This window comes from Petaurus breviceps, unplaced genomic scaffold, assembly GCF_028583685.1.
Source record: "Petaurus breviceps papuanus isolate PSGF00001 unplaced genomic scaffold, PetGlider_PUasm1.0 90919, whole genome shotgun sequence".
In the NCBI taxonomy this organism is placed as follows: Eukaryota; Metazoa; Chordata; class Mammalia; order Diprotodontia; family Petauridae; genus Petaurus; species Petaurus breviceps.
Genome location: NW_027187378.1, coordinates 33,025,860 through 33,047,314, shown reverse-complemented (window position 1 = coordinate 33,047,314; position 21,455 = coordinate 33,025,860). Strand labels below are relative to the sequence as shown.

Below are 21,455 nucleotides of genomic sequence, written 5' to 3'. Positions count from 1 at the left end.
GGATCTTTTAAGGCTGAGGTGTTGTTATTAACTTTTTCTCTGAAATATCTATGGGCTTGTTCTATGAGAGATCTATGTTCATAGAGAGATCTATGGAGATCTCTCACTCGGGATCACATAAGAAATTTTCAAGGGGTATCCCCTTATGTATTGGTAGGATGGGGACCAGTTTTCTCAATACTTGTCCCTTATGAGCTGGATGGTGAATATTGCCACCTATTACTCAGGAAACCTAGGTTCAAATCTTAAGATCATTTTAAGAGTGTTCTTTCTTTTCCCGTGGGGATGGGGTATCCTTAATTTCTATATGGGGTGTACCTCTATCTTGCCCCCCTTTTTTTGGAGGGGGGAAGGCAAGGCAATTGGGGTTAAGTGACTTGCCCAAGGTTACACAGGTACCATGTCAAGAGTCTGAGGCTGGATTTGAATTCAGGTCCTCCTGACTCCAGGGCCAGTGATCTATTCACTGTGCCACCTACCTGCCCCTAGCTTGCCCTTCTATACCATATCTCCTACATGACTGTTAGAGACAGAATCTTGGGTTGGGTAGGCTATGAGCCTGAGTCATGTGTCATATCCTATATTCTAAGACCAGATGCTATATGTAAGTTTATTGTCCTAGCTACCAAGAATCATGGACCTAGGGAAAATCATACCATCTCAGGATGCTGGACATCAGGAGCAAGCCATAGATGACATGATTGTTCATGATTATGATGTGATCAAAGCTTTAATTTAGGAAATTTAAATGAAAAACTGATCAAATTATGATTTGTAGAGTGTGGTGTGATATACCTTCCTCATAGCCCTTTTAAAAAGCAAACCCTTCCAATCACCCATCCTCTGCCGTCCTACCCTTGGAGACCCCTACTTACCAGTTCCAGCTGATTAGAGAAAGGCATAAGCTTTGGGGGCGTGCCAAAGTCCATCCCAGCTTGGCCTCCCATCTCCCCACTGGACAATGAGGTGTAGTCTGTTCGGTGGGAGCCTCTGGCCTTCTGACTGACCTTGATGTAGAAGAAATCCTCACTCTTGCCTATTTTAGAACTTGATTTGCCATGACCTGAGTCCTGGGAGAAGCCAAATCTCAGCAACCCATCTGAGTACCTGTTGAGTTTCTTTAGATGGGAGGACTTACGAAGCTTGTACTGGGAAGCCCGGCAGTGCTTGCCCTGGAAGCTGTGGCCCGAGATGAGGCTGCTGACGCTGCCCATGGTCACTTGGGGCCAAAGGCCGGGATGGCAGGAAAGGAGCCTGATATTGATTTAGCTGCAGGGGCACGTCCTGGCTCTGTGGGAAGACTTCGGTCATAGCAAAAGCCTCAGACCTGTGGGGGGACACGGAGAGACACAAGGTAGGATTTAAATCAGGGTAGTGGTAGGTGATGTTTTATCCTCTTCGAGTGAGTTTTTTCATCTATAAAATGGGTGTAACATTATTTGTACTGCCTATTTCATAGGACTGCTGCAAGGGTAGCACTTGGAAAGTGGCAAAGGAACAGGGATTGAGATTGGTACTGGACCTCTGATTACACTGAAATAGGAAGCTACATGGAGTTAGGAAAACCTGAGTTGGAATTTTGCCCTAATCCCTTAGTAGTTATAAGACTCTGGACAAATTATGTAGCCCCTCTCTGCTTCAGCCCCGCCTCCCCCCATAAAATGGAAATAATAATAGCATAGGTTGTAAGAATCAGCTGAGAGAATGTACATAAAGCACCCTGTAAACTTTAAAATTAGCTATTTTTATTATTATCAAGAACTCTTCGACAAGGATACTTCCTCTACCAATGCACGTTTTGATACCTTCTCTGCAAGACAACAAGATTAGAGTTGTTTAGAATACTTGGAAGTTAAGTGACTTTCCTAAGTTCACAAAGTCTATATGTGTCAGAACTTCAACCAAAGTCCTTCTGTCTCTGAGGTCAGGTATCTTTCTACCACACCACCCAGTCTCTTAATGCCATGCTGACTTTCAGTTGCAAATAGCAAACTATTACATAAATATGAGCTATTTTAACAAACATTTATTTCAAGTTCCGGTCTGGCTGGAGGCAGAACAGTGACCCAAATGTACTTCCATCTGCCTTTGGTGGGTTTCCCTTCCCCCCTCATCACAGGACCTTCTCCTCCTTCTCCCTTCCCTTCCCCACCCAACCCCCACCCAACACACTCAGTTCTTTTTGGCTGCTCACTGCCTTTATTCTAGAACTACCTGTTAATCATAAACCTTTACGTTTTTCATCCTGGTGCCCCCTAGTACCATCTACTTGTCCTATGCCCTATTTCAGTACCCCTCCATCAGGAACTTGGAGCAAAAGTGATCTCTAATGCTGAATGTGCTACCCACACCCCAGAGAATAAAGCATGATTTTTACCTCTGGGCTTCAAAACCTTAACAGAAAGATGATTAAGAGTGAATTTGAGGCTCTGTGGTAAGATGGTGGGGGAATGATGCCTGGCAGACTGGTCCTTTAGGGTCTCATCAAGGAAGCAGCTGCCTCCTTATTTGTTCATTCATTCATGAAGGGCCTACTATGTGTAGGGTGTAGGGAGGGCATTGGGAGGAGGCAAAGGAGGGGCAGACAGTGGGTCACTGCAGAGATCCGAATGAGACAACAGGGGGCTGATCTCCTGTGCCTAAGGTGGTCAAAATACCATTAGAGCACTATTCAGTAGTGTGGCAGCCCAAAGCAGAGAGGTCAAGGAAAGTCCCACGAAGGAGGTGAAATTGGAATGGGGCCTTGAAGAATGTCCACGGCCATCCAAGGAGGAACAGTTTCAAAAGTAACAGGATTAGCTAGTGCAAAATGACCATTGGGTACAACCTGATTTTCCACTGTGATTATTCATTCTGGAAGTTTAGATTCTGCTTGTTACCACCCTCTTTCAACCTCCTCCAGCAGAGAATCAGAGCCAAGGATAACAGCGAAATGCCCTGTCGGCTGTGCATCAGGAAACTGGAACATCCAAGCTGCCTGACTTACTCCCACACTGGCAAACTGTTCCAAGAAAAGCCGAGAGGTGGCCGAGTTCCGAGCTGTCTCCTGGGTGCAGTACCCTTCAGCCTCACAGCCTTCTGGGGATGCCCATCAGGGGAAGGGCAACTCTCTTCACTTCATCAGTGACCTGGGGAGGCCATGTAGTACATCAGAGGCGGAGCCCAGGTTAGAATTCAAGGTCCCAGTCTCTGCTCACTCTTCCATCTCCAGAGTGTGGCATTGACAGCCACTCGGGGAGTGGATGTGGCTCCAGTCACAGAACCATCATACTAACTCATTTTTGTGATGCTGAACACATGCTATCTCATTAGCACTTCGTGTTAATCCTGTGAGATACCATCCACATAGTCTCCATTTTGCAGATGGGGACATTGAGGTGCAGGGATATTAAGGGACTTGCCCATAATTACACAGCAAGCGATTTTCAGAGTCAGGATTTGAAGTCAAATCTTCCAGATTCCAAGTTCAGTTTTTTATTTATTACTCTGCTTACTCTAGAGAATAGGATTATAGGTTCAGAGGTGAATGGGAATTTAGAGGTCATCTGGTCCAATCCCTTCATCTTGTAGACAAGGAAACTGAGAGCCAGGGAAGTTAGATATGCTGAAGTTCATACAGATAGGAAGTGACAGAGCTAAATTAGCAGTCAAACCCAAGCTGGTACAGTGGGAAAAAATGGTGGATATGGAGCCAATGGACCTGGGTTCAAATCTTGTCTCTGAGACTTGCTATCTATGAGACCTAGGGGAAGTCCCTTAACATTTTTGTTTCAATTTCCTTATCTGTAAAATGAAAGAATTGGACCTGATGGCCTCCAAGCTCCCTTCCAGATCTGAATCTATTGTCTGATGATTCTTTATGTAACACCAAATCTACTATTCTTGTAGCATGGGGGGGATATGACGGGAGAAAGAATAGGAGAATTTATAAAATGTTCAGAGAGAGGGGATGTCCCTAAACCCAGGAAAGACTCTCCCTTGTTCCCTTGAGCTCAGCTACCTTTGATAACAGAGAAAAACTTTGAAGATAAGCCTTGTTTTGCAATCCATTGGAAGTTGACTGGCTCCAAGAGTCTCCAAACTAACTTCCTCCCCAGTCTGCCAAGTGATATAACTCACTGAACCATCTTGCCCAGATGTGTAATATGGTAGCAAACACCGATGTTCCATGACCCATGTGCTCTTCCCCTGACCCCAATACCCCTTTTCTCCAGCAGTTAGAAGGGAGTTTTGCAATATCTGAGGGCTAAGAAAGGAATGAGGAAAAATAAAAGAAAGACCATCACAAGGGAAGGGAAGAAAATCATTCATAAAATGATAGAATTTAAGAATACCATAGCCTCTCAGGAGAGACAGACAGAGAAAGAGAGGGAGAGACAGAGAGACAGAGACAGAGGGAGGGAGGGAGAGACAGAGGGACAGGGAGAGAGAGGGAGGGAGAGAGAGAAAGAGAGAGAGAGAGAGAGGAGAAAGAGAGAGAGAGAGAGAGAGAGAGAGAGAGAGAGAGAGAAGCTGAGAAAGATGAGGTGAGGAAAAGGGAGAAGTAAGAATTAGAGAAGAATAGAGTACCAGCCCTGGAGGCAGGAGGACCTGAGTTCAATTCTGGCCTCAGACACTTGACACACTTACTAGCCGTGTAACTTTGGGCAAGTCACTTAAGCCCAATTACCCTCCAAAAAGCACAAAAAAAAGAGGGAGAGAGAAGACTATAACTATGGCAGGGGTACCTGTGGTGTGTCCTATTCCCTTCAATCACTAAAACCCAGGAACACCAGGGAGATGGCACATTGCAAGGTCTAGACTACTCTGAGATCTTTCTTAGAATCTATCTTCATAGCGATTCTTCGGCCTCTCCATCCCCAACCTCAAGCAGTGTGAGCTTCCCCAATGAATGGCGAGTCAAGGGCTCACCTTGGAATTTCTGATGTTCTAAAGCAGGGACAGGATGGGAAACAACTCCTCCTCCCTTCATTCCCCAAGGCTTTAGGATGCATCTCTGTCTTTTATACTGGCTTCCCAACTCATCTCTAACTTTGTACAAGGAGCTGAGCAAGTCACTAACGTGATCTTCTCTCTTGAGTTGGCCTTTGCTTAGAAGAAGGATATCCTCCAGTAGAGGTGGATAGAAATCTATCTGGACTCTGATTTTCTTTCTTTCTACTTTTAACAAAGAAAATGAGAGTCCAGACAGATTTCTTTCTCACCACTTAACAAAGGGGCAGCTAGGTGACACAATGGATAGAGTGCTGGGCTTGAAGTCAGGAAGATTCATCTTTCTGAGTTCAAATCCAGCCCCAGACACTTACTAGCTATGTGACCCTGGGCAAATTTATTAACCCTGTTGGCCTCAGTTTCCTCATCTGTAAAATGAACTGGAGAAGGAAATGGCAAACCACTCTATTATCTTTGCCAAGAAAACCTCAAATGGATGACAAAAAGTCAGACACCTGCAAATGACTGAAGAACAACCCTTAACAAAGGGCAGACTCCCCAGAAAACACACGAATGGAGCCTGTTTCTATCTCTCCATCTCCATTGCCCATTTTTCTGTGAAGGAAGTGAAGGAGCCGGGACAGTGGCTGAGACTAATTCCATTAGGAGTCCCAGGTCATGGAAGGCAATATAGCTTTGCTTCCCTCTCTCAACACAGTTCTGAGTCTCTTCTGTGCCCAATATACAGACACAGCTCTTGAGAGCTGACCTGAGCCTAGACCAGCAAAGTCTGTCATCCCACGCTCTTTTTACTCCTCTCCAAACTACCTCTTTTCTTCTTTCTTTGTTTCTTTCTACTTTCTCTCCTCCCTCCCTCCACTTCTTACTTATTCCTTCTCTTCTTCCAGTCTATAGGAGTAGGGAGATAGCCCAGCTAGCCACAGGACATCCATTCCATAGGAGAGCGCCACAAGCACTGTCTGTCTTCCCCTCCTGCCACTCCTGCTTTCCTGGCGCTGTCACTGCCTCCCTATTGTCTCTGTTATTCTTGCCAGCCCTGCTGTTGCCACCGTTGCCATATGGTAAAGCAGGGGCCAAAAAAAAGTTGAATTATAACACTGACAATCAGAGACCTGAGGGAAGAGAACATGAGAAAGGGATGCCCAGCCTCCCCTCACTCACCTGCATCAGTTTCATGCTCTTTCTCTCTGCTTTCTCTTTCTGATACACACACACACACACACACACACACACACACACACACACACACACGTCTTCAGCTTGGTAACTGTCATGCCAAGTAACCTGCTTCCTGGGCTGCCGCCCCTTACTTTGATGCTATGATGCTATCTCCAACTCTGGTTAATTATTACAGGAACCAACAGTCTCTGGGGTTCTCATCTCATTTCTGTCACTCCCCTCCTTTACAGCATTGAGCAAATCACTTAAATTCTATGGGTTTCAGTTTTCTCATCTGTTGAAAAGGGGATAATGACATCTGCCCTTCCTGCCTCACAGGGATGCTATGAGAAAGATTTATGTGCAAGCACTTTGAAAAGTTTCAAGTGTCATATATCAATAAATTATTATTGATGTTATTTTTCATGCTTTTTAAGTGGATTTATCCAAGAAATTCAGATGGCATTATAGGGTCAATTTTTTTTTATGTCCATCTGGAACTATATTTCAGAGGAGATAATATTGCTTTGACAATAAAGAGTCCTTGGGGATGATCACAATTACTTCTCTGAAATCAGGATTCCTGGGATCTAGTCTTGGATTTGACACTAATGGGGGGAGGGGGTTTTGACCTTGGACATGTCTTCCCTTGAAATCTAATTTTTCCATGTGTAAAATGGAAGGGAATGGAGTTGATTTGTATCAGGGTTTCTTAACCTGAGGACCATGAGCCTGGATGGGAAAACCAAACCAAACCTACATGTTTATTTTGACAAACCTCTAACTGAAATTTAGTATTTATTTCAATAATGAATTTTTGAAAAATCCATTCTGTAAATGGGTCCCCAGGTTTCACCAGGAAGCCATAGGGGTCTATGACGTTAAAAAGAGTAAACCCCCTGGATGAGATGATCTTTAAATCATCCGTTTGGGAGCTAGGAACTTTAAAGTTTCTTCCAGCTTTAAAAGTGGCATCCCCCATCCTGTTTAATCAGCCCATGAACCCTGTGACCTCCTGGAGAGGTACAAATAATGAAGACTTGCGCTGTTGATTTAGCCATTGACTTAACTCTAATGACTCCCAGGGTCTTTCTAGACATGAAGGGAGGAAGGTGACGTGGGGGAGAAGGGTCATGGACACTGGGGAGAGGTTCATTTTCACCTCATGGATACCGCCAAGCTCCAGCTTCTTAAGGTCATTTTATTTGCCTGCCCCAACTGCCCCATCCTGCTATACTTGGGTCCCATGGACCGAAATTGAGCTCCTGATCCTTATGAAGTATCGGAATGCTTCAGGCAGTAGACTAAAGCAGAGGAGTCAAACCAACCAGGTGGCCTGAACTGGATTAAAGAGGAATTAGGAAATACTGAACAAAGTAAACAAAAATGCTGTTAATGTAGGATTAAAAATGTCACTATATGTCTTTCTAAGTCAAGCTGTGTTCACAGCCACAGAGCCAACTTTAGCATTCTTTCCACTGCCCTGAAGTTGGAGTCAGAGGACCTGGGTTTGAATCCAGTCTCTGTAGTCCTCAACCTGTGTGAACATGGGAAAAGCCATGTAAATTCTCTGGACCCATCTCTTCATCTAAAAAACAAGGGGACTAGACTAGATCAGAACTGCTCAACTCAAAACAGATGTGAGGACCACTGCACAGTAACAAGGAAACTGAGACCCAGAGAGAAGTGATTGACTCAATGTTACCCCTAATAATTCCATCAAGTCCCTTCCCTATTCAAAATCCTTGGAAAAAGCATTGAATCCGTGTTTGAATATTGGCTCTGTATCTATTTATGTCACCATAGACAAGATATTTTATCTCTCAGACCTCAATTTCCTCATCAATAAGATGAAGCAATTTAACTAGATAAGCTTAATTAAACTAGATAAAGTCTCCTCTGGCTTCTAGCTAGGATCCATGACCAACTATTACCTTAGGAGTAATTTGCTTTTTTGGGGGGGTTGGGGGGATAGGGTTGTTTAAAGAGGAAAAGTAGGATACCAGGAGAGAGTCAGAGGGAAAGGAAGAGGATGTTTTAAAGAAAACCCACCAAATTCACAATTTTATCCAAGATCATCTGTGAGTGAAATGAAAAGGGGGAGTGCAGGGGAGCGTAATAGAGCTGATCTGGGAGACATGGCCCATAGGCCCTGTGCAGCCGGAGATCCAGCGGCTTTGGACTGTGGCACAAGATCAGCTGAAGGGACTGGACATATGGAGCCTGGAGAAGAGGGGCCTCAGGCATGAGGAGCATGGTAGCTCTGTTCATGGCTTTGAAGGAGTAGGACAGGGAAGAGTGTTCTTTTTGGCTCTGAAGTCAATACATTTCACAGAATCAGGAGCACTGAGTAAAAATTATAGGGAGAAAAATGCAAGCTTGATATCAGGAAAATGAAATAAAACAAAAATTCCTAATAATTAAAGTTTTCTAAAAAAGTGGACTCTGTTTAGGTGGAATTGTGGTGGGACCCCCCTTATTGTAGGTTTGAAGGTAAAGCCTGTAGAGTAATAATGTTGGATTGAATCTCTCTTATAGGGGTGTGTGTGTGTGTGTGTGTGTGTGTGTATGTGTGTGTGTGTGTGAGACAGACAGATAGACATACAGACAGGCAGAGGTAGAGAAACAGAAAGAGAGGCAAAGAGAGACAGAGACAGTGAGAGAGGCAGAGAGACACACAGATAGAGAGATAGCAGACAGAGACACACAGAAAGACAGACAGACAGACAGACAGATTGATTGACTCTGTGTAGGGTATTTGAAGAGAAAGCAATCCGAGTTCCCAGTATAGAACAAAGGCCCTGGGAATTACTAGCTGATGTACAAGGGCAAACCACTAGCAAGGAAACAGATGATTTCCCGGCTCTGCAGAAACCATGGTGGCTCAGTGGACAGAGTGCTGGGCTGGAGTCAGGAAGACCTGAACTCAAATCCAGTTTCAGACACTTTCTAGCTGTGTGTCCCTGGCAAAGTCACTTAAAAAACAAAGAACTTCGCCTCAGTTTCCTCAACTATAAAATGGAAATAAAACTTACCACCTACCTAGCAGGGTTGTTGTGGATCAAATGAGGTAATATTTGTAAAGCACTTAGCACAATGCTTGGTGCACAGTAAGCGCTATATAAAGGCTGATTTCCTTCCTCCCCTTCCTTACTGAATTGCAGAAAAATCGCTCCTGGGGCAGCTAGCAAGGCAGCACAGTGAACTGAGTGTTGGACTGTAAGTCCTGAACACAGGAGGTCAAAGGTCTGCTCAGAGAGGCTCTGGCCCTGGCAAGTCTTCACTTCTGGGTCTCAGTTTCCTCATCTGTAAAACGAGGATAATAATAGCACTTGTCTCAGCCTTATTGTGAGATCAAATGAGATAATATGTGTAAAGTGTTTGTAAACCTTAAAGCACTATATCAATACCAGTGACTTATTGCTATGAGCGATCAGAGTTAGGAGGGAAGAGGGGTGGATCTGTGGTGGTAGAGGAGGGTTTAGCTGCCTTATACAGAGGAAATGGGTGGCAGGGATTCTGTGTGTGTGTGTGTATGTGAGTATTGTGTGTATGTGTGAGTATGTGTGTGAGTGTGTATGTGTGTTAGTGTGTGTGTGAGTGTATGTGTATGTGAGTATGTGTATGTATATGAGTGTGTATGTGTGAGTGTGTATATGAGTGTGTGTGTGTGTGAATTAGTGTGTGAGTATGTGTGTGTGAGTGTGTATGCATGTGTGTATGTGATTGTGCCTGTGTGTATGTGTGTATGTGAGTGTGAGTATATGTATGAGTTTGTATGTGTGAGTGTGTATATGTGTAAGTGTATATGTGAATGTGTGTGTGAGTGTGTATGTATGTGAGTGTGTGCCTGTGTGAGTGTGTGTGTGATGCTGCCAAACACACTGTCGCCATACCTGGGATTCTCAGTGTGTGTTTCTTGGCTGTTGTTGAGCTCTTCAGAGGTTGTTGTTCCACAGGAGTACTTTGGCCCCTAGCAGGAAGATGGCATCTGGCTCCCTGGAAATGGCAAGGCCAGGGGCTAGCAGCCACCCTCCTGGCCTTCTTGAGAGACATTTGGATGTCACAGAACAAGTGAGCCGGGGCTCTTCCCCTGGCAAAGGGGATACAGTCCCAGGCATGGAGTCAGGAAGACTCATCTTCCTGGGTTCAAACATGGTCTCAAACACTTTCTAGTTGCGTGACCCTGGACAAGTCACTTAATTCTGTTTGCCTCAGTTTCCTCATCTGTAAAAAAAGTTGGAGAAGGAAAGGGCAAACCACTATAGGATATTTGCCAAGAAAACCCTAAATAGGGTCAGGAAGAATTGTAAACAACTGAACAACAATAACAATACCAACAAACTCCTAATATTATCAATAGCATTGACAATATTTCTATGGCACTTTTAAGGTTCACAAAATCCTTTTCTTATAGCAGCCATGGGAAGGCATGGAGAGGTGGTCTGGCATGCTGGAGAATGTGGAGTTAGAAGATTTGACTGGCCATGTGATTATGGGCGAATGGAATTAACTTTCAGAGACTCAGCTTCCCCAATAAAAAAAGACCATAATAGTAACTGAACTTCATTAGGATTTTTGTGAAGAAAGTGCTTTGCAAACCTTAAAGCAACATATAAATGTGATTATTTATTATTGTTTGTGTTCATATAGCACTTTCCTTCCACAGTCCTGGGGACACCAGGAACACATCTCATTACCCCCCTCCCCCATCCTTATTTTACCCATTCTTAGAGGTTTAGCTCCCAACTTCCCTTCCTCCAGGGAGCCTTCCCAGGCTCCCCAGCTCCCCAGAGCTCTACCCCCTCCCTGGATTCTTCTTCCTTGCTACCTGAATCATTCCTTGAGCAATTAAATCACAACACCAACCACATAATTAAATCAACCATGATTTAACTTTTCAAATATGTAGCATATGTTAATTCAGAATCAAATTTTAAAGTCTCTCGAGGCCTGGAACTGTGTTTTCATCATATTCTCCAAATCACCTAGCTCAGTGGTGGGCCCTCAGTTATCACTTGCTGAATGAATCCTGTCATAGGGAGGGCACCGTAGTCATTCATTCATTCCTTCATTCCTCCATTCATTCAATATCTTAAGCCCTCCATTTTGTGGAGAGGTGTGTTAAGGGTGAGAAAGAGATACAAAGTTAAGATAATGGATTCTTGCTCTCAAGGAGTTTATATTCTAGTTGGAAGTTACTACCTATTTTATGGAAGCAGAAAATTGGGCAGAGGATGTCAAAGTTATGCAGTGAGTCCCTGCCCAGACTCTGTACCAGAACCCAAGTCTTTTCTAATTCTTAACCCAAGACTCAGTCCTTTAGATCTAATTAGGTCCAGCCACCTAGGGGACCTCAGGCTGCCTCCTTCCTCCCCAGCCTTGCCCTGGGGCTATAGAGGGGAGATCCCATAAGGAAGGAGATTGCATCAATCAATAAGTATTTATCAAGCTTAGCACTGTGACAAGCGCCATGCTAAGAGATGAGGCTATAAAGGGAAAAGGGGAAGACCCTGTCCTCAAGGATCTTACATTCTAAGTGGATACAGCAGTCAGTCCAAAAGGATATACTAGACATATGCAAAATGAATGCAAAGTAGTTATAGGAGGGAGGGCATAAGCAGGTGGTAGGATCAGGAAAGGCTTCATATAAAAGTTCCCCTTGGGCTGAGTCTAGAAATGATTCTAATACCAGGAAGGAAAGAGGGAATGCGTTCCAGGGATGGGGGTATGTATGCACTGGCTTCTTCTTGTCATTCAGTCACCTCAGTTGTGTCTGACTCTGTCTGACCCCTTCATTGGAGAGCTTTAAGCGAAGGTTGGATGACCACTTGTCAGGTATGCCGTAGCAGGACTTATGTGTTTTTAGGGGTGCACTTAGTGGTCACTAAAATTCTGTGATTCTGGTGCCCCTGCTTTAAGTGTTCTCTCCTTGCTCTGCCCCAAACCTAACCATCTTCTTTCCTTCACTGTTCTGTTATTCCTTCTCCCCCAAACCAACTTGTAAATTGTTCTGAGTTTTGCTGACCCAGATGCTTTTGGAGAGCTCTGAATTAATGACTACAATTCTAAGGTTTTCCTGCAGAGATCCTGGTAGTATAATGGTGGCACTGAACCAGGGCCTAAGCCAAGGCCTCTTCAGAGGGCTGAAAGGGGTCTTGCCTAGGGTTAGTCAACCACCACCCTTGATGATTCTCTTTATGGGCCCTTCATTTCCCTTGAAACCAACCAAGATTCTGGTTTTCCCTCCTTAGTAATCTTCTCCCAGCACCTTCTGTTGCTTCTATTTCTCACCCTTGCCTTGACCGTTATCCCACTTAACTTGAGGATAGGATATTTAAAGTGAAATGGATGATGAAAAAAAAAAGGTGTGTGTGGGGGGTGATCACATGACAAAACATAAGGGATAATAGGCCCAACAGCCCAAGGGCTCCTTTGGGATATCTGTGATGTCTAGAGAAAGAGAAGCAGGCTCCCCACATCTCGAGGGAGCTACTGGTAGGGGGTTTGCTGACATGGCTGGGTCAGATACGGCAAGCAGGCATGGCTGGATTGTGGTGTCATCATGGAAGGAAACATCCAAACAAATGAGCTCCCGGATCCACATGAACATTTAAGAGAATCGCAGAATTTAAGCTGGAAGGTTCCATAGAAGCCATCAGGGGTGTAAAACCTGTGACCTCGAGGTCACATGTGGCCTTCAAGTGTGGCCCTTTACCTGAATCCAAACCTGAAGGATTTGGATTCAGGCAAAGGGCCTCACTGAGGACCCAGAGGGCCACATGTGGCCTCAAGGCCACAGGTTCCAAACCTCTGATCTAACCCAACTTCTTTATTTTAATGAGAGAAAAGATGAGGGTCAGAAAGGCAAACCGATTTTCCCAAAGTTACACCACCAGGAAGGAGCATCCTGGGTCATTTAACTCCAAATCCAACTATTTTTCCATGGCACCACAGTATAGACTTGGCGGTAGTAATGCTTAGAGCCCAGGGGGATACAGTGGGATCTATGGGAAAGCTAGCTAATTCACTCTACAGATGATACCCACACACACTCACTCACTCTCCCACTCACACACAGACACAAACCTCCTCTTTCCCCTCACCCACTCAGTGACGGCAGGACAAAAGCATCCTCGTTGGCTAGATTCAGATGGAATGGTTTACCAAGTGGGGTTAGGGGTGGAGGGGAAATGAGAAAAGATGAAAGTGAAAACAGTGAAGAGATAAAAAGAGGGAATGGGGCAAGGGCAAGGCCACTGACGAACACAGAGAACTAAGAGTAGGGGCACAGGAGTGGCAAAGTAGGGGGCAAAGACAAAGAATGAGGAACCAGGGCCGAGCAGAGACAGGGACAGAGTCAGTGACGGATCAGAGGAAGCAGAGAGAGAGCAGATGAAAGAATACAGATCAGGGGCATAGCAGGGAGAGATCAAAGAGCAAGGGCAGAGCAGAGACAGAGAGAGATGGAGGCAGAGTCTTGAACTTCATCAGGGGATCCAGGTTGCTGGTGGGTTGGCAGTATGGCCCACTCACTCAGCTCACTTTTAAGGGCCATTGGAAAGAGGCAGAAAGTGAAAGAGAAAATGGTCCATGGCTGAGTCATTCTGCTGGGGTGAACAATTCAAAGGCCCTTCTGCCTCCCACTACTTCAGAGAAAACCAAGTCCAGACGTTGCCAGTCCATTTTTGTGTGTGTGAGCTGAGTCCTTGTCAACTTTTGTGCTATGGCTGGTCCTGGATGCCAGGCCCCTCATCCTCCATCCCTCAAGCATCTGTAGGCTTTTCCTGTTTTCCCTACACTGATTGACATCTGCCCAAGAACAAGTTTTACCAGCCAACCTCAACCCTTCCCCCACGCTTTCCAAAAATAAAGCTACAACTGCATGCAAAACTCATGCAAATTCAACCCCTGCTGCTCCACCTCCTTGCCCCCTCCCCTCTATCTCCATCACCTGTCAAAGAGACTAGAAGACAACTGCTTCTTCAGGCCCAAGGCAATGCCCTGGATTAGCCTTTGCTGCACAGCATCAGGCAGCTTAATTAAAAGGCAGAGCACCCCTCTTTATCCAACAGAGCAACTAATTATAGACCAAGGATTCAGACTGTAGTTAGGGAAAGGGTGTAGCATCATGGGATGAGGGCTGGAAGGGATCCCCCTAGTCCCAAACCTTTCATTTGAGCAGAGGAGAAAACAGAGGCCCAGCAGCTCAAACACAACATGTCCAAGACGGAACCCCTTATCTTTTTCCCCAAACCATCCCCACTTCCCCACTTTTCTGTTGTTGTTGAAGGCATTCTCACAGTGGTCACGCAGGCACACAGTATTGTCCTCACCTCTTCCTTTACCCTCACCCCATACACACCATCTGTTGTCAACACAACCTCTCTTATGTGCACCCCCCCTTTTCTTCATTAACATTCAGGCCCTCATGTCTGACCTTAATCCTGGACTACTACAATAAGGAAAGAAGGAAGGAAATTAGCATTTATTAACACATAATATGTGCCAGGCATTATGCTAAATACTTTACAAATATTCTCTCATTTATCCTGTACAGTAGGTGCTGTTCTTACCCCCATTTTACAGATAAGGAAACTGAGCCAGACAGAAGTTAAGTAACTTGCCCAGGGTCACAAGTAGTAAGTGTGAAACTGGATTTGAACTCATATCTTGCTAATTCCAGACCCAACTCCCTATAACTAAACTTCTAGTTTCTGTAACTCCCTCCTCTCCTTCCTAAAGGCTCTTCTCTCTTTGGTCAACCCCATATGCAGCTGCAAAAGTGATATTCTTAAAGCATATATCTGACCATGTTACTCCCCTGCTCAATAAACCTCAGTAACTCCCTATTACCACTAGGACAGAATACTAACTCCACTGTTTGTCATTTTATTATTATTCTTGGATGGTTATATAGTAGTCTTCTGGTCTAGGTAAACTTTGATAATTTCTCACACTCGAAATTCCACTTCCTATTTAAGTACATACTCCCTATCCTCCAACACCATAGACTGCTATGCATGGATTGTAGTCCCTCTTGATCTCTATGCTTCCTCCCATGGGAGGTCTAGCCTGGTCTGATCTAGACCACACTAGTGCCTCCTCAAAATTACATTTATTTTGTATGTATTTTTAATAAATTTCTTTGTAGACTGGTTGTCTCCTCCAGTAGAATTTAAGCACCTGTAGGGCAGGGGTTTGTGTTTGATTTTTGTGTTCCCTGTGCCTAATACAGTACTTAAAACTGATGAGGGCCCTAAGATGTGCTTTTTGACTGACTGGTTGACTGATGTTTGCCATAGTAAAGAAGGAGGAATAAAGTGAATGCCTATCAGTTGAGTAAGAGCTAAACTGTGGAGCCATAAGTACAACTGAATGTTGATGAGCAGTCAGAAATGCTGACCACTGTGCAGTGGGGCAGCTAGGTGGCACAATGGATAGAGTACCAGACCGAGAATCAGGAAGACCCGAGTTCCAATCTGATCAGAAGCACTTACTTAGGTGTGTGACCCTGGGTAAGTCACTTAACCTTGTTCGCCTCAGTTTCCTCATCTGTAAAATGGGCTGGAGAAGGAAATGGCAAACCACTCTAGTATCTCTGCCAAGAAAACCCCAAATGGGGTCATTAAGAGTCAGACATGACTGAACAGCACAAGGTATACAGTGAACAGGCTTGGAGTCAGGAAGACCTGCATTCAGGTCCACTTTTAGATACTTATAAGCTTTGTGAACCTGAGGAAGTCACTTTGCTCCGTCTGCCTCAATTTCCTCAATTGTAAAATGGAGATACCAACAGTACCTATTTCTTAAGGCTGTTAAAGATGCTTGTCAAGTATTTAGCACAGTGCCTGATACATAGTAGGCCGTTCAAAAGTGTTTATTTAAAATATCTGCGATATAAGGGAAGACTTGGATGATGCAAAGTGAAGTAATGCCAAGAAAATAAAATATACAACTCTCACAACAATATTGGCAGAAATAACAGAAAAAACCCCAAAGACTTTTTTACATGTTTTTTCATGCAGTTTTCATGACCAAGCTTGGCTCTGAAGAAAAGCTGAGAAACTGCACCTCCAGCCCTTCTTTGAAGAAGGGGCCCACTGTCGGTATGGAGTAGTGCATCTACAGGTACATATAGTTGTGATGGCTGGTTTTATGGAACTACTTTTTTGGTCTAAGGGAGGGTTTACTGGGTAGGGGAAGGGGCATCCCACTAGGAACTGGAGGTAATATGATCAAGCTATCAGTTTAAAAAAATAAAGGAAAATAAATGAAATATTCATATTAATAGGTCAGGTTATGGGAGAACAACAAACTTAGGAAAGGTGAAGTCTGGTCTCAAAGTCCCAGAAGTCTCTTTTCCTCGCTCCCCTCCAGGTGGTTAGCCTGTTTTGGATTTAATAAGCACCGATGGCCAATAAAGTCTCTGCAGGGTGGTATTTTTCCATGAGATATTAATGGAAAGTTGGGGCTTTGAAAAAAAAAAGTGTGTGTGTATGTGGTGTGTGTGTGTGTGTGTGTGTGTGTGTGTTTTCTGCCTGCTAAGGAGCAGGTATAGCAGACAGCCTCTCCCGCCCACACCACCCATTCTACCCCTGTGAGACAGCAGCTTTGGGGGAGTGAAGGAAAGGAGAGAAAACAAGGAAACAACCCAGAGAAATGACTCCTGTGGGGTGGGGTGGGGTGGGGAAGGATGAGAAAGAAAGAGTAGAAAGCACTGAAGACCCTTCATCTTACTCCCAGGTAATCAAGAGCCCCTCATCCACATACAGCCCACCACAAGGAAGAGAGATTGGTGGTAGGGGGACTTGGAAGTCCTTTTGTCCCTTCCCTTCATTTTATAGGCATTTTAGAGGTAGCTAGGTGGGCCTGAAGTCAGGAAGCTCTGCCAAAGCTTTACCTTTGCTAGCTGTGTGACCTTGCACAAGTCATTTAATCTCTATCTGCCTCAGTTTCCCCAACTATTAAATGGGGATAATAAACAAATCCTACCTCCCAGGGTTGTAGTGAGGATCAAATGAGATAATACTTGTAAATTGCTTGGCATATATTAGTTATTTAACAATTACTCATTTTCTTCCTTACAAATGAGACCACTGAGGAATGGAAAGGGGAAGTGATTTGTTCAAGATTTGTTGTTTCTCAGCCATATTTTCTTGGCAAAGATACTGGGGTGGTTTGCGATTTTCTTCTTCAGCTCATTTTACAGATGAGGAAACTGAGGCAAGCAGGGTTAAGTGTGAACTTGAGAAAGTCACTTTGCCTCTATCTGCCTCAGTTTCCTCACCCAGCTGCTTCTTTGTTACTAAGTCAGTAAATTGTAAAACTGAGATCTGAATTCTGGTTTTCTCACTCCAAATGCAGCCTTCTTTGGAATGTACCAAGTGGTTGTGCCCTGTTTTTCATCTTCTATTTTGTATCTTTAGCACTTAATAAGGGATTTTTCAGTTCAGGGCTGGGTTTGAAGGTAAAGGTTTTAGTAAGAGCTGGTAAGAGTCTGAATTCCCTGCAACATGCAATTTATTTGAATCTGTTTGCCTATGTGGATCTGCTCTTTTAAGTTGTGTGTGCATGTGTATGCACAGACCTGGTTGTCTTTTTCCTGGGGGTGGGTTCTGGTATGAGGGGGTCTGTATATAGGATACCCATCTGTCTGCACTGAGAGTGGTTCTTCAGAGTCCGGGCTGTCTCTAAAGTATGTGTGTGCATGCCTGAGTTGATTGGAGGTCTCTGGCTGGTCCCTGCTTGCCCTAGTTAATTTATCCTTACCAAAAGGTGCTTTCTTTTACTCTCAAAGCTATTTAATGTGTCTGGGTGGGTGTTTTGAATGCCTCTATCACTTGCTGTCCTGAATTCTCACCCTTCTGGCTTCATGCTGCAGTGTGAAGCCACTGGTCCTGGCCCTGCCCTCCCCCTCAATAAATAAAATAGAACCTTCAGCACTTAATGGAGCTCCCTGTAGACATTAACTAATGTCTTTAACCTCCCTGCCTGTAGGACCAGTCACCCCCTGCAGAAGACAAGAAGCAAGATAATTAGGTTATTTCCTGAAGCCAAGACTGTCCCATTGTCTTGTCCCTTTAAGACACAAGAGGTTGCCTATGGTTTTCCTCCCCTGAATCCTGTGTTCATTTAGCCTACATTTTTCTCTCCATCTAGTACAAAAGTCCAAGGAAAGAGCTAGACAAATGAAATGGGGTTAACTAGAACTTCAGAGGCAGCTAGGTGGTTCAGTGGATAGAGCTGGGCCTGGAGTCAGGAAGACCTGAGTTCAAATCCAGCCTCAGACATTTACTATCTGTGTGTCCCTGGGCAAGTCATTTAACCTCTGTTTGCCTTAAAACACTAGAGAAGGAAATGGCATACTACTCCAGTATCTTTGCCAAGAAAACCCCATGAACAATATTGGCATATTATGGTCCACAGAGTCATGAAGAGTCAGATATAACTGAACATCAACAGATCTTCACAGGTGTTGAGCAGAAGCAGATTTCTAGGACTTAGCAAAATGGAGTTTCTGTTCAGTATAACTGAAGGGGAGAAGACCATCCTTGAAGCTCTGTGAAAGGTCCCACTTTGGATTTAGAATTGATCTGGTTAAGACCCTGGCTCCTTCTCTTTAGCATGCTGGAGACCCAGCCATGGCGACCTTGGTAGCTGGAGAAAAGTATCTAAGAGTTCTCACATGGTGGTGATGGAGAATGAGTCTGGGGAAGTGAGAAGAGTATTAGATTTAGAACCCAATAACCTGGCTTTGACTCTGAGTTCAAGGCAGTCATCTGGTGCAGTGGATGGGAGACTAAGCCTGGAATCAGGAAGACCTGAGTTCAAATCTGTCCTCAGACACTTACTGGCTGTGTGACCCTGGGCAAGCCATTTAACCTAAGCCTGCCTTGTTTTCCACATCTGTAAATTGGGTATGATAATAACACCTTGCTCCCAGAGTTGTTGTGAGGTTCAAATGAAATAATGTGTCAAGAACTTAGCATAAAGTAGGCACTTAATAAATGCTTGTTTCCTTCCCTCTGGATCTATGACTTAATTATACATGTGACCTTGAGCAAGTCATTTACCTCTTAGGGCCCCAGTTTCCTCACTCTGAAGATGAGGGGGTAGAATGGATAGGTCTCTAAATTCCATTTCTCTGTAAAGCCATGATCTTGTGCAATGAGGAATGGGCCCAGAATCAGAACAGCTCTGGTTTCAAATCCTGGCTTTACTTACCAACTGGGTGGCCTTGGATAAACCACTTAAGCTTGCTAAACCTCATTTTCCTTACCTATAAAATGGAGGCAATAATACTTGCATGGCAAACCCCTGGGTGGGAGTGAGGGAGAGTTATTTCGAGGACAGTACTTGATACCTGTGAGTTATTATTCCAAAGACATTCCTAGATCCCAGGGTTGTATGTAGAGAGCTGGAAGATCATTGAGTTCAATGCTTTCATTTTACAGACGAAGGAACCTTATACCCCAGATGGGTCCCCTATCCCTCTTTCCACTGTACCTCCATGCCTCTTGAATAAGATTTGAAGCAAGGATGCAAGGGATGGTAGATTGGGTGAAAAGCTGGGCAGCAAGTGAGTTGAGTTGATACAATAGGCAAACATGGCTAGGTAGTCTACCCACTGGCTCGTGTATCCAAGGAGGAGTGAGATAAACACAAAGGAGAAATTCAGGCAAAATGCAATGAGAAATTTGGGGAAGGAGACTTCACTTTTTCCTTGAAAAGGTCACTGAAAGGCTTTACAAAAGAGAGAGTATCTGTGTTATACTTTGGAGGAGGAATTTCAAAGGATGGCTATGGACCAAGAGAACAGTAATGCCTCTCTTGCCTACCTCACTTGATAGCTAGGTGATTCAATGGATAGATCACACTAGGTGTAGCGTAAGGAAGACTTGAGTCCAGATCTGGCCTTAGACACTTTGTGATGGAGGCAAGTCACTTAATCTCTCAGACTCAGTTTCTTCATTAATTTAATAAAAGCACCTGCTTCACAGGATTATGAAGATTAAATGAGATAACAAGTATGAAAATGCTTTGCAAACCTTAAACTATACAAATGCTATTATCTATCTCTATCTATATATCTATGTATCTATCTATTTATCTATACATCTATCATCTATCTATCTGTATGTCTGTGTGTGTCTTATTTTCCCAACTATACTGCAGGCCAACTAGACTATACAAATGGTAACTATTGTTATTTATCTTTTTATATGTATATGTCTAATCTCCCCAACTAGACCTTTAGCCACAGCCCTGGCATTAAAAGGCCAAGCCTATGGCTTATTTTTTTTCCTGTATCCTCCCTCCAGACTATGGTGGCTTGCACATAGTAGGAGCTCAATAAACTATTTGATATTGTATCTGGACCAGCTCATTTAAAAATCATATTCTATCTTGTGGGGGTCTGTCCTGAAGTGGGTTGTCTTTTTTTCTGTCCTGGCAACACCCTGGAGTAGTTAGTTTTCTAATATGAGGTTTTTTACCTGCCAAATGGCTAAATACCCTCGTTCTTGTCTGTAGGTGTGTATATACGTAGGATTTGAATGTGTTTGCTTCTGTGGCTATACTGGATTATATTGAAGTGCCTATATTCAGAGGAGACTGCTTGTCAAGAGATAAAATTACAAGTGAATGACAAAAAGGGTTGGATGTAAGCAGGGATACTGGATAGAATTCTCCTTCAGTCATTAACCTTTTCTAGCATTAGAGATATTAGTCATTACCACTAGCAGCCTATGCAGTGAAATGAATGGGGGACAGGGAGGCTGTCATTTGTATTAAATGGATAGAATTAATATGCCATGATACCCTGTCACTCTGCTACTGAGAAGCCCCCTGGGGTTCTGTCATTGGAAGCAAAGAAAAGATGCTGAAGCTTATTCGTTCTATTGTGCGTCATCTTTGGGTTTGCTTGGGGACCAGGGAAGAGCTTGGGGAGTCATCCTGGGATGGATGAAGAGGTGGGAAGCTTGCGCTTACCCAACAGAACTGGTGACCTGTTTCCTAGAGTCTAGCTTCATATCAGAGGGGGAAAAGGAAAGGGGAAAAGTAGACAAAAGGGAGGAAGGGGAAAAGGGGGAGAAAAGAAAAAGGGGAGATGAGGAAAGAGAATAGGGAGAGAGGATAAGGGAGAGAGGGGGAGAAGAGAGACATGGGAGAGAGAATAAAGAGAAAAGGGGAGAAGAGAGGGGAGAATGGAGAAGGAATGTGGAGACAGAAAAGGGATAGAGAGAGCGTGAGAGAGGAGGAAAAAGAGAGAGAGAGGGAGGGAGGGAGGAAGAAAGAGAGAGAGAGAGAGAGAGAGAGAGAGAGAGAGAGAGAGAGAGAGA

The 21,455-nt window shown here is 44.2% G+C and overlaps 1 protein-coding gene and 1 long non-coding RNA gene across 3 annotated transcripts in view; both read right to left on the bottom strand.

Annotated features, from left to right (window-relative positions):
• LOC138152062 (uncharacterized) overlaps positions 1 to 21,455 on the bottom strand; it is a 73,873-nt gene that overhangs the window by 12,646 nt on the left and 39,772 nt on the right. The gene's annotated exons all lie outside the window — the stretch shown is intronic.
• LZTS1 (leucine zipper tumor suppressor 1) overlaps positions 1 to 21,455 on the bottom strand; it is a 73,812-nt gene that overhangs the window by 12,646 nt on the left and 39,711 nt on the right. For both annotated transcript variants that reach the window (XM_069075739.1, XM_069075737.1), the window contains one exon: positions 876 to 1,327. In XM_069075739.1, coding sequence (XP_068931840.1) covers positions 876 to 1,214 — 339 coding nt within the window. In that variant the 5' untranslated portion in view covers positions 1,215 to 1,327. The remainder of the gene's footprint in view (positions 1 to 875; positions 1,328 to 21,455) is intronic.